Here is an 11,980-nt window from a genome sequence, read left to right on the forward strand (position 1 = left end):
TAATTGGCTGCTGTAACAACTTTTCCATAAAATTATGGTTTATATTGTGATCAGTTCTAAACTGTTTCCCCTGACTCCGTTAGGCCTACCAGAGAGATCAGGCTCTACCAGCTCCTTTTCAGATTGATACACCGTGTACAGCCTTGCTGGCCAGGATACAACCACTGAGGTTTTTTTAGCCTTCAGATGCATTAATACGTGCACAATTGTGCACGTGTGTATCCACCTACATGAGGATGCACATATTGGCAGCCTGCATGTGGATGCAAGCACGATGGATGTGAGGGCGATGCACCTATTATCTATCATCAGTGAAAGCAGGATGGATATTAGAAGAGAGAGGGTTGTTCATCCTTGGGCTAATAAAGGTGAAAAAAGGCAATAAAATCTAAATATAGGAAGATGTTTCCTGATCTCTGAACACATTTGAAAACGATTACTAATTTTTTTTTTTTTATTGGGTTAGACTAAATTTGGATGTCACCTATTAGCTGAAAAATCAAACTCTCAACTTGGAATATTCCAATCCTGAATCTTAAGATCAGATCAGCCACATTAGCTGATGAGTCGTGCCGATCTTTACGGCAACTTCCATAAAGTACCCGCTAGTTACGGTAGCTGGGCAATACAAACCTTCATGGCGATGCAAATCAAACATGTCAGATGGGTGAAAATAAATGACTTAGAGATATAGAGACCGTCCTAAAGCTACTTGCAATGTGTGCAACATGGCAATTTAAAGAGAAGGTTGCATTAGAGCTACATCTAACACCACTAACTTGATTCGTCATCTGAGAACAAAACATGACGATGTGTATGTAAAGCTGCAGATGGAAAGGTTGCTAAAGCAAAGCAACAAACGTTGGACTTGTTGAGGACAGACAAATACTCGATTGAAAACAAGAGGGCAAAGACAATTACAGAAAGGTTGGTCAAAATTTATTTTGTTGACAACCAGCCTATCTGAGTGGCAGAGAATGTCGGACTTAGGCGTCTGCTGGAAGTTTTGGACCCGTGCTACGCTCTGCCTTCGAGATAAAGTAAAAGAAACAATACAATGTCCCTTGAAGCGGATTGTTGCTGTTAGTTTCATTACGGATATTGGGAGCGCAGACGTTTACCCAATGTCCCTACTGAGCTTCACGGCACACTGGTTGATCCCAAAACTTATGATTTATGAGCGTTGGGCTCATAGCAAAACATGTCAGACAAGCCATGCTGTACCAAGTCCGTGCTTTGATTTTTACTTTTGTCTGAAATATTTAATGAAGTCTGAACTTTGAGTCTGCCCTTTGTAAGATTCTAAATCTGTAAGATTTTGATTTCTAAGGATTTACAATAATAAAATGAAATTATTAGTTTAATAAAAAGTTAAGTTACTTGCTCAAAATATATTTGAGTTTTATAAATTTCATTACCAAAGGCAAAATATCAGATAGGGACTTGAAATAGGATTTGATTTGAGGTTAAAAGATTGGATTTGGATCAGAGGCCTAAAATGATCCCCACTCTGCACTTCTTTTTCTGTACTAAATAGAGACGAAGCATTTAAGTGCCTTTAAGAGTTTATCAAAGCACTCCCAGTGTGTCTGCATAACATTAACAATCCTCTTTCAGCAGAATCCAGAGGACAGTCTGATGGAAACAAACAACCACTGATCAAGATGTTTAGAGCTTTGTTTAAAATGTCTTAGTTAATGTTTGTCTTTTTCATGCAGATCTCTGAACTTTAATCCTAAATAGAAGCCAGATTATTCCTTGAACTTCTCAGTTTATAGTTTTATTATCATCCAGTTGATGCGCTGCTCTCAGCTGAATCTATAAACACTGATTGTTAACCTGTTTATAACTACAAAGTGTTGATAGAAAATTTTCCAAATAGCAAAACTGTTCATAAATACAGATTGGAGCAAGTCGAGATTTTAAATAGCAACTAAAATGGAAGGTTGCTCAAGCTAAACAGACTGGTGAGAATGAATGTTTGCAAAAATAAAAAGGTAAAAGTAGTGATTCATGCGGTTGTTCCACTTCCCTGCTATAATGACATGACTCTGGGGTGGTTATCTGGCGAAAGAGTCAGACTGGTCTATATGTGCGTCCCTGTGTGGCATGCTTTCTAATCTGAATGAGATGTTTATAGATAATGCTTTGATCCAATGAGCCAATTTCTGCAGTTTCCCTGAAAATGGAGTGGTCCTATCTGGGAAGCATCCAGGAAAAGATTAAACTCTTCTTATCAGCATTAATCTCTTCTGTTGGCTACAAAGGCTTACAACAATGATATCAGACTTGTCTGATGTCATTTCCTAAACCCTCTTAGTGCTAGAGACGGTACCCAACCCGATTTAAAAAAAAATGAATAGAATAATGCAAAGCTTTGTCCTAATAGCAGATGTCATGCCTGTTTTTAATTTTCAGCAGGGTTTTGTTTTGTGTTTCCGGTTTGTAACAGATCCTAAGATTGTAGTGCCTTGGAGAAAATGTTCCACTCTTTTTTATATTTTCCGGAATTAGTTAAATTAGAACAAGCTTCAGTGAGTTTTATTTGGATTTTAAGTATTTCTGCTGCAGAAGATTGACACTGGAGCGATCATGAGTTTAGAGCCAGAGACTGGATGCTAAATGCAGCGCACTTAACGTTCTCAGCTCATGAAGTTAAAAAAAACTTTAAGATAAATAATTTTTTTATTTGTTTTATCTGTGTTGACCAAGGGAGAACTAGATCATGTCTAAATGAAAGCCAAGAAGGTCTTTAAGATAATAATAAACATTATATACTATAGCTCAGGAGTGGCTACAGCTTTCAGAACAAGGTTTTCACTTTTAACTGATGTTAAAGGAGTATTTTAGTTTAAAAATGTCAGATTTTGCCTTCTTCCCACAAAGATGCTTGACCCACATCTTGACTCGTATAAAAGCCATTTAACTAATGTCAGGTTGAGAAGGTATTCAGGTCGGGGAAAGGTTAGATAGTATGAAATGTAGAAAAGAGCAAACATCTTACAGGAACAGATTTCACTACAAAAGGGAGACCAGGCTCAACAGTGAAGCTTTTTACAAACCAAAGATCTGTTTATACGTCTGTAGAAATATTTTTCTTTAAAACATTTTTCTTTATTATTTAATGAAGTAACCAGATATGAATGCTCAGGAATTGTACACATTTAGGGGTAGTGTGACGTTTAGAAATGATTACTCACATAAATATACAGGTATATGTAAGTATAGCGCAGTAAAACTATCCTAGATGTAGAAACATGTTGCAACGTGTCGTTTAAGTAGCAAGCTAATTCAATAATCCCCCCGTTGATTCTGATACGATACTGATATTCCAGCTTTGAGATTGATTCAGTATGAATCATACATACTTTTTACTGCTTATTTTGTAGCGTGTGCTTGATCAAGTGATTTTACTTAGAGAACGTTCGTCAGCATCAATAGGTATGACAATAAGTGACCACAGCAAAGTGCTTCTATCAATATACTATATATATATATATATATATATATATATATATATTAGTTTTTATTTTCTGTATGTCTTCCTTTAATACTTGCTTGGTTAATAGTTGCATTTCTGATGTAGAAAAACATGCTTATTTGGCTGTAATCTTTTTGTTTTATATGATAGTAAACCAGTAGCACCCAGCCTCGATATGGTCACAACTTTATGAGTTTTACAAGTCATTAATAAAATTGAGTGTATTTCAAGTATCGGTTAGCTAAGGGTGACTGTAACAGGGTTTGTTTTTGCCTGCACACTTCCGAAAATGAGTCCTACCTGACTGCAGATCCTCTGAGGTTTCTTTGTTCTGGTTTTCTGGCTTTTTCATGTCAGGATGCCATTATTAAATCAGATTTCAGGTTGAAAAAAATGTAACAAACAACATTCTGGGATGTGTCAGTGTTTTATCAATGCTCTTTGTGTGTGAAGTTTCCAGGTTTATCTCATTTGCTGTCTCAAGTAAACCAAAACCATGTAGAAAACTTCCTTCAAGTCACTCAAAGTTCCTCTCACAGCGCTGTAACTGAGCCTCTGCATGTGTTAACACTGACTCACAGACGGGGCTGTTTGCTTGACAACTTTGTGTGTGTGTGTTTTTGTGTGGATGGACTGTAAACTTGGCTGTAACCCTCACAGTTACAAACTGGCCTGTTTATGTATCTGCGTTCTTTCTCAAAGCTCTTCAAACATGCTCTAGAGTGGGAACAGACTATCAAGCCTGCATGGCGGCTTGCAAGAGAGACGGGAGGGGGTTGCTATGGCAACAGCCTGCAGATTGGGGGGGTGGACGCAGACCAAAGATGTGGTGGGAGTACGTGGGATGCTAATGCTATGTGCAAGGCAGCTGTATGAATGTCAGATATGATAAAACGTGGTGTGAGCAGCTCTGTTGATGCGTGTTGAAGCTCTGTGTGGTCTGACACAAACTGCAGATGGTTCCTCTGAAGGAAGCTACTGCTTCTCATTACAGCGGTCAAACTGGGACATGGTAATGAGCAGACGCCTGTGCTGCAAACACCAACACTGTTTGGAGATGTTCCCTTTAAAGGATGTTGAGTTTCACACAGCCCTCATGTTTCAAGAAACATGAAAGACAGATCCATTTATAGTCCCACAGTGGGGAGATCTGTCAGCTGCATTAAAGCCATCACTTAGGGAGTAGCACACAGGGACCACTCTAAGGTAAAGGGTCTTCCCCAGTGACCCAGAGTGACAGTGACGGAGATTTGACCCAGTGATCTTGAGGCCTCTCATTCCCCCTGCTCTCTAACCACTCTGCTCAGATAAGGTCATTAAATGAGATTTTAAGAAGCGGGCTTAATTGTGTCAAAGAGGGAGCTAATGTTTTTGTTAATTGATAATAATTAACTATTATATATATAATTGTTTTTTTTTTTTTTGCATAAAGCCTCTTACCTACCAGTACAGCTTTTTATCGATCTATTTCACATTAATCTAATAGGAATTTCACCAACAGAAACTTTAAATGTTTGTTTTAAATACAATCTTATAAATTATCTTATACAATTAAACAAGTTAATTAAAAAACTACTTGATTTATTTTGAAGGGAAATAACATTTTGTAATTATTATTGTAATTATTATTTGAGAATTTGTAGATGTTAAAAGCTGCAGGCAGGAAGGGTCTCCTGTAGTGGTCTGTCTCACAGCTGATCTAGAGAAGCCTCTGACTGAAGATCCTCCTGACTGAGTACGATCATAGTTGGTCATTTTATTTAAAGAAGAATGCTTCTTTGTTAAATTAGGGCCAGCCTTCTTTACCAGCTTCTTTCAGACATTTGCTCTGATGCTGCTAATGTTTTTTGTCACATTGCGTGCCAATTCCTAGTCACATAGGTTTATAATTAAAACATGCAGGTATCGCTAAAGTTTAAAAATCTAAAATTGACTGCAAATAATGCACCGGTTGAAATTCTTTTGTCCATGGAGCATTACTGCTTTGATTTGTGACATTAAGGAAAACCTCACAGAGTTTATGAGAAACAGCCTCAGCTTAATGTGCTGTTTCATCACTTCACTCCTCCATATCAAATCCAGCCTTTATTGTTTAGTCGCGCATATTTCACTCATAGAAAAACATGTTATTTTCATCCAGTTAAAACCCCATCAATAAGCAAAAAGAACCAGAACCCAAGGGAACTGGGTGAAAGAGAAGAATTTTTTTTACCTCCCATTCTTTGATTAGCTCAACCTGTTTGAGTTTATATAAGAAACAAACTCTGGTTAATCCAGTTCTTTGTAAACCGTGTAGTTATATACAGTGATATTGAAACTTGGCTCAAATCCTGAGAAATCAAGACATTCAGCTTGTCTACAAATGTAAAAAAAAAAACTGTAAAGGTTTAGATGGTGCTGTTAATAGTGTCAGATCCCTTTGAGCAAATGAGTTGAAGCCTGGTTTTGTGACCCAATTTCTGTGCACCGGTCCTTTAATGGGACTGCAGCAGGGCTCGTTTAGACATAGATGTTTGGCAGAAGTCCTGTTGATAACATTTACAGCATATATGTTTAACTACCACTCCTCCGCTCCAAAAAAATGCTTATTCTCTTAAACTTTCCATAATTAGCTGTATAATGGTGAGAGAAATAGACATACTAAATGTACATAGAAGCACTGATCTATAAATACTATCTATGTTAGAAAAGCTAACAATAAGCTAGCTCTACAGGCAGCTCTGTCTAGGAGAGAAATGGTTAAATAGAGGAGCTCTGAGCCAGTTTTCATGTCAAAAGGGATGAAAGCAAGCACATAGTTAGTGACAGTAAAAGCTGAGCCTATAGCTGTGTCTAGGAGAGAAATGTAACTAAACACTGAGAAACAAGACTGACTTTATCATCTATAAACAAAGGTGTTGATGGCAGCAGCACAGCTGATATTTCTCTCCAGGATGGTGTCACAGCCAAACAGGAACAATAATAATAATAATACATTTTATTTGAAAGCGCCTTATCACAACACCCAAGGACACTGTACAGGCAGATAAAAACATTAAAAACAGGAAGCTAAAAAGTACAAGCATAAAGATGCCACAGAAGACAAAACAGCAGGAAGTAAAATAAAACCAACAAAACAAATTAAGCTACTATGAGAAAAAAACAGAGCATAGCATTAGAGATTGAACTAAGAAATACTGCAGAGTGGGAGAATAGAGATAGAATGAAGTAGAATGATGAAAAAGGGGTCCCTATATCCTCCATCAGTCTAAGCCTATAGCAGCATTACTATAGAGATAGCTCAGGTTAACCTGAGCCAATCTAACTGTAAGCTTTAGGATAAGGAAAGTTTAAAGCCTAGTCTTAAAAGTAAACAGGGTGTCTGCCTGATGGGCTAAAACTAGTATCTGGTTCCACATGAGAGGAGCCTGATAACTAAAAGATCTATCTACCATTTAACTTTTAGAAAGTCGAGGAACCACTAGTAAACCTGCAGATTGAGCAACAATAACACAGCCATTGTGGAACGCTGTGTCAAATGTTATTGAATTCAAAATTATGTGTCATAAAATGAACTTTTCAGATGTTAATCAGAGCTTGCTCCCTTTGACAGCTGTCAGCTGACGAGGCGGCTAATTCTCAGCACGTTGTTTCCAATGAACAGCTGGTTATAATTTAATCAGATGATATAGAGCGGTTGTTTTTTGGCTTATTTCAGTGTTTCCTTGTTATTGCGCAAATCTTGGATGAAGTTAAAGCTAAGATTAAAAATGGGATTGTTTGTTTTTTCACTTTAATCTCTTACTGGAGGAGAATATATTAGGAGAATAATAATGTCCTCATCTTTTACACTTACCTGTGAACATAGTACAACTAATGGAGTTCTCCAAGGATTCCCTTAATGCGAATGGAGTAAAATATCAGGATCCAGACTATATTAAATTGTCCTTAATGTTGTAGAAAGAAAAATGTACTTTATATTCAACACTGGCACTTCTCCAGCTTTTTTCAAATCGATCAAAACAATGAATCCTGATGGATTTTCCTGTTGATCTTGAACATCTGCTTGACGATAAAATTAATAATTATCTGAATAGTTGTTCATTACACCTTTATTTACTTCTGTCACACGGCTTATTGTTCTACCTTTCATTTTAATTTTTTTTGTTAAGACTAGTCATCAAAAATTGTTGCCCTGAACGCCAAGACATTCTCCTGTACCTTCAATAGTGAAACATACAATATTTTCACCGACAGCCCTATTACATTGTTCATTCTGTGCTAACCCTCTATTTGCTATTATATATATATATTTCCAATCATCAGTTGAGTCTTTATCTGATTATTCAGAGCCTTTGTGGAAGATCCAAACAGTCTTTTGTGGCTCTGAAGCCAGAGTTTGCAGACGGCTGAACTGAGTCATTGTAACACATGAATAACCTTTGATCAAAACCTTTTTTATATAGCAGCTCTCTCTGTATCTCAAAGGCAAAAACAAAGGTTCAGTGCCTGTGAAAACCTTTATCAGTACAGAATGTTGATAGTTTCGTGGTGATTGGCAGAATTGTTTTAACCCAGTGATGTTCTTTACTTTAGAATTTAAAGATAAACTATAGAAGATACTGAGAGAAATTGTTCCTTTTTGAAGTTACTTAGCATTTGATGAGGGTTTAACCTTTTTAATGTTTCAGCAAAACGGTTTATGAGATCAAATGTTCCCAGACGGTTTAGAGTCTCTGTCTCTAGAATGATTGTTTTTCAGGGCAGGTCTCCAAGAGCATCCCCCTCGTTTATGCTGCTCTGTTCATCGCTGTAACCGGGGGCTTTTGAGCCCTCCTGCTCTAGCTGGAGGCCTTTACATTTGATCTATCTTTCCCTGAAGTCTGCTGCTGTTGTCCTCTTTCTGTCTCTCCTCGCAGCCTGTCTAGTTGGTGGATTCCTACCCTCCTTGGCTGGGCTGATTCCTCCTCATGAATTTTTCCCTTTGCTGAATATTTTGATGTGACATCTTCTCAGCTCCTCTGAAAATCACCTTCTACTTCTCTTTCTAACCCTTTCCCACCACATGTTCTCCTGTTAACACATGCAGAGTACACACTTATAAGTCTTTCATGATTTAAAGTGTGAGAGAATCCAACCCTCGGGAAGCTTAGTTCCATCTTCTTTATTTTACTTACTTAAAAATGGCTCAACTTTGTAATTTTCTGTATTGAATGATATGTCAGTATGCTTTTCTGTGCCGTACCTTTAAGCTAACCCTCAGCACTGATCTGTCAGATAATTAGATTACTGTTGACATGATACTTGTAACCAGTCCTGTGTTTTTAAAGACCAGAGTAACACAAAACAGTCAACATAGCATGAAAACTGTGTCAGCTCTTTACTTATCTTTGCTCTACTTTTATGAAGCCATAACCAGTTCTACATTATGTGGCCAGGCCTCTGTATGACATCATTTTATTTCATTGCTTGTCAGAAGATTACTCCCATTCACTTCCAGTATGATTGTAATTTAGGTTTAGGTTTTCTGATTGTGTGCATTTATTATACAACTAGTAAGTTCACTTAGTTCCACAAGGGTGGGGCTAACTTTATCCTGTAATATCCAGTCTAAAACCAGTTTTAATGTCTGGTTTGGTTCTTTGTCCTGTCGTAACACCCATTCATGTCACAGTTTCAACAGTTTGGTCCAGAGTTTTGACTCTCAGAAGGGAGAAAATTGGCCCACAATGATCAAGGTCAACCCAGGAACCGTTACGACTGTAAAATTTGGAACAAACATCTTGTCTAACATGTTAAATTGCAGCCACCATTGAGCATGATGGTGGGAGTGTCATGCTGTGGGGCTGTTCCACTGTGCATTCTGCATGGTGTATGGAATAATAAAGCTGGACATCTTATTTTAAACTGTTAATTATTTGGTTGGATTTTGGGGTTTTAAGGTGTTTAAAATGTTTAAAAAAAATCCCATTCTGTTGGTAGGTTGGCTTCCTGAAGACGCAGCATCGTTATGAGATAGTGTTCACCCTGCCGGAGGTCCCTGCTCTGGGTAAAGATGTGGTTCCAGCTCCATTGCCCAACCCACACCTTAAAATCACCAACATCTCAGCAGCGCCTGAGGGTAAGATCCATCAGTCACCCTGCAGAAAAACATACGCTAAGGTTTCTAACCTTTAAAATAAAGTTGTATGCTCAGACACCTTCCAGAACATTAGCCATCCTAACTGTTTAACTAAATTATTACTTTGGGCTGAAGGTGATCGGCTGAAACCATTAAAACCATCTAAGTCAGATCAATATCATCATAAGGGTGAATATTGGATTAAATTTGACTATTTTTTATGATGCTTTACAGTAGGTGCTGCAGCTAATTAGGAGCTGGCTAAAGCGGGAAAGGCCTGCGTGAGGCCAGCATTGGATCAGGTTACACTTTAACAGGCTCTGGGCAGCGAGTTGTGTGCTGCAGCTTTATTTAAACACTCACCCGAGCCTGTCGGTCAGGATGTGAGCACTCAGCTGCTGTTCAGCGCTGCAGACGATTACAATAAGGTGGTTAATTAGTGCATTTAATGGATGGGCAAGGAGAATACGGAAGGCTGCAGCTGTATTACTATGCATACTTCTTTTGATTTAAATCATTTTATGGAAAAAATATGTCAATAGACAGCAAAAGCATAGACTTGACTTTGGTGTGCTTGCATAGGATTTATGCCTTGAGTAAGTAGTGTTTAACAAAATCCTTTTTAATTTAGATTTGCCTTTGGCGTTAAGATAATGTATTTTTATTTTAATAATTTATTCCTTAGCAATTTGGAGCTAAAGAGATTGTCGTCCCTGGGTGGGCTTGAACCACCAACCTTTCGGTTAACAGCCGAACGCGCTAACCGATTGCGCCACAGAGACCTGTAAGGTCGTGCATATGTATCCTACACAATTCTTCTCAGGGTTGTGTCATGGTGGTGTTTAAATTACTACCCCTAAAATCTTTTTCTATTGTGATACGACAAAACAAGGGTTCAGGTTCATTGCAGCAGCTCTAATGAATTACTGTGTTTCTTACCTGTGCAAGATTATTTATACTCCCGGCAGCTTTAATTTTAAACTCATTTAACCAGGAAGTTTGCTCGTGACAGAAAGAGAGGCATTTCCCAAAGGAAAACCAACATAGACCTTTATTGATAATGTAAGCCTCAGTTTGCCCTGGATTCATTTTCATTGTGAGCTCTCAGGGTTATTTGCTTTCCTTCTAACCTTTAGCTCCCTCCAGCAAGATTTTAGTCCAGACTCTGTCATGGGTTCCCTAGAACATGGGTTTCCAAACATTTTAGCCTGTGACCCCAAAAAATAAAGTGCCATAGAGTGGTGACCAATAAAGAAACAACATATTTCACTCACTCTGTCTGTCTGTCCGCCCTACTAAAAGGAAATGTAATTATTTAATAGACCCCTTTTCTGTCTGCATCAGTCTGTTAGCTGGAGGTAAATCAAATTTGACAACTGGAGGCAGACAATACAATCCAGCACATTGTCAGGTACACTTAAATTAGCTTATTGGGTTGTTTTTGGTGCCAGAATCAACAGAATACAGACAGTTTGAAGTTTTATGCAATACCTGCTGCCACTGAGAAAAAACAAACAAAAAAAAACTAACTATGGTAGCTGTGGTAAAATGCAATGAAAAACAGAAACTATCATCAGGCATGCTCATGCATGCAGCGCACACTTCTTAGCAGGTAAATGAAGGTATAAGGCATACGATATTATGGATTATGTTTTGGTCATGTTACTCACCCAGCTGTGCAAGTGCAGTTTGTCATCAAGATATGGCTGTTTCTTCTGTTTACCCAAGTTTTATGGGTAAATAGAAAACCTTTTCTGACCTTGGCACCCTGTGCTTTTTCAGTATGCAAAGTGTAGATGTCACTCAACTCATCTAGAGCCAGTCCTGTCAGATTGTCCGTCCATTAAGTGGGTGTTTACAGGCCGACAGATCTGGTTCTGTCCGTGAAAGTTAACTTCTTTAAGTAAATATCCCGGCCCCAGTCAGGGGAGAGGTCCGCGCCTGTCATACGGATCCCACCTGCCCGTTGCTCGGCAGCGTGTCCGTCATTATGACCTGCAGGATAAGATCCACCCCTCTCTCCATCCAAGGCTGCGGGCCTAGACTTTGACATATGTGGTCTAACCAATACAAGATATGTGCTGCCTATTTTCTTTTTGGCAGATATTTTTATGCAGATTTTTTCTTTGTCTTCCTCCATTTAAACATTTAAAATTGACACAACTATAACAGCTGTTATGCAAGTTTAATGTAAACCAAAAAAAAAACTTGATCCTGGGAGAACTATGCAAATATCAGCCAAATACATCTGCTGCCTGATGTCTATGTTTAGAAGGGCTGGCTGATTAATTGAGAAATTCAAATATTTGAAATTTTTGTGAAGATTATTTTTCTCTCTTTTGGGCTTCCGTAGGTCAAAGTCACATCAGTTCATCACTTTTTCCAGGGCTGAAACAATT

General features: G+C 38.2%; 1 protein-coding gene and 1 non-coding gene across 2 annotated transcripts in view; one reads left to right on the forward strand and one right to left on the reverse strand.

The window, feature by feature from the left end:
- LOC107085257 (chromosome unknown open reading frame, human C20orf27) overlaps positions 1–11,980 on the forward strand; it is a 44,803-nt gene that overhangs the window by 21,541 nt on the left and 11,282 nt on the right. Inside the window, exon 4 of the mRNA XM_015375491.1 lies at positions 9,443–9,581. Within this exon, the coding sequence (XP_015230977.1) occupies positions 9,443–9,581 (139 nt within the window). The remainder of the gene's footprint in view (positions 1–9,442; positions 9,582–11,980) is intronic.
- trnan-guu lies at positions 10,290–10,363 on the reverse strand. Its single transcript has one exon. It is a non-coding gene; the product is annotated as a tRNA-Asn (tRNA).

The sequence above is a fragment of the Cyprinodon variegatus genome, unplaced genomic scaffold (assembly GCF_000732505.1).
Source record: "Cyprinodon variegatus isolate N-32 unplaced genomic scaffold, C_variegatus-1.0 Scaffold119, whole genome shotgun sequence".
In the NCBI taxonomy this organism is placed as follows: domain Eukaryota; kingdom Metazoa; phylum Chordata; class Actinopteri; order Cyprinodontiformes; family Cyprinodontidae; genus Cyprinodon; species Cyprinodon variegatus.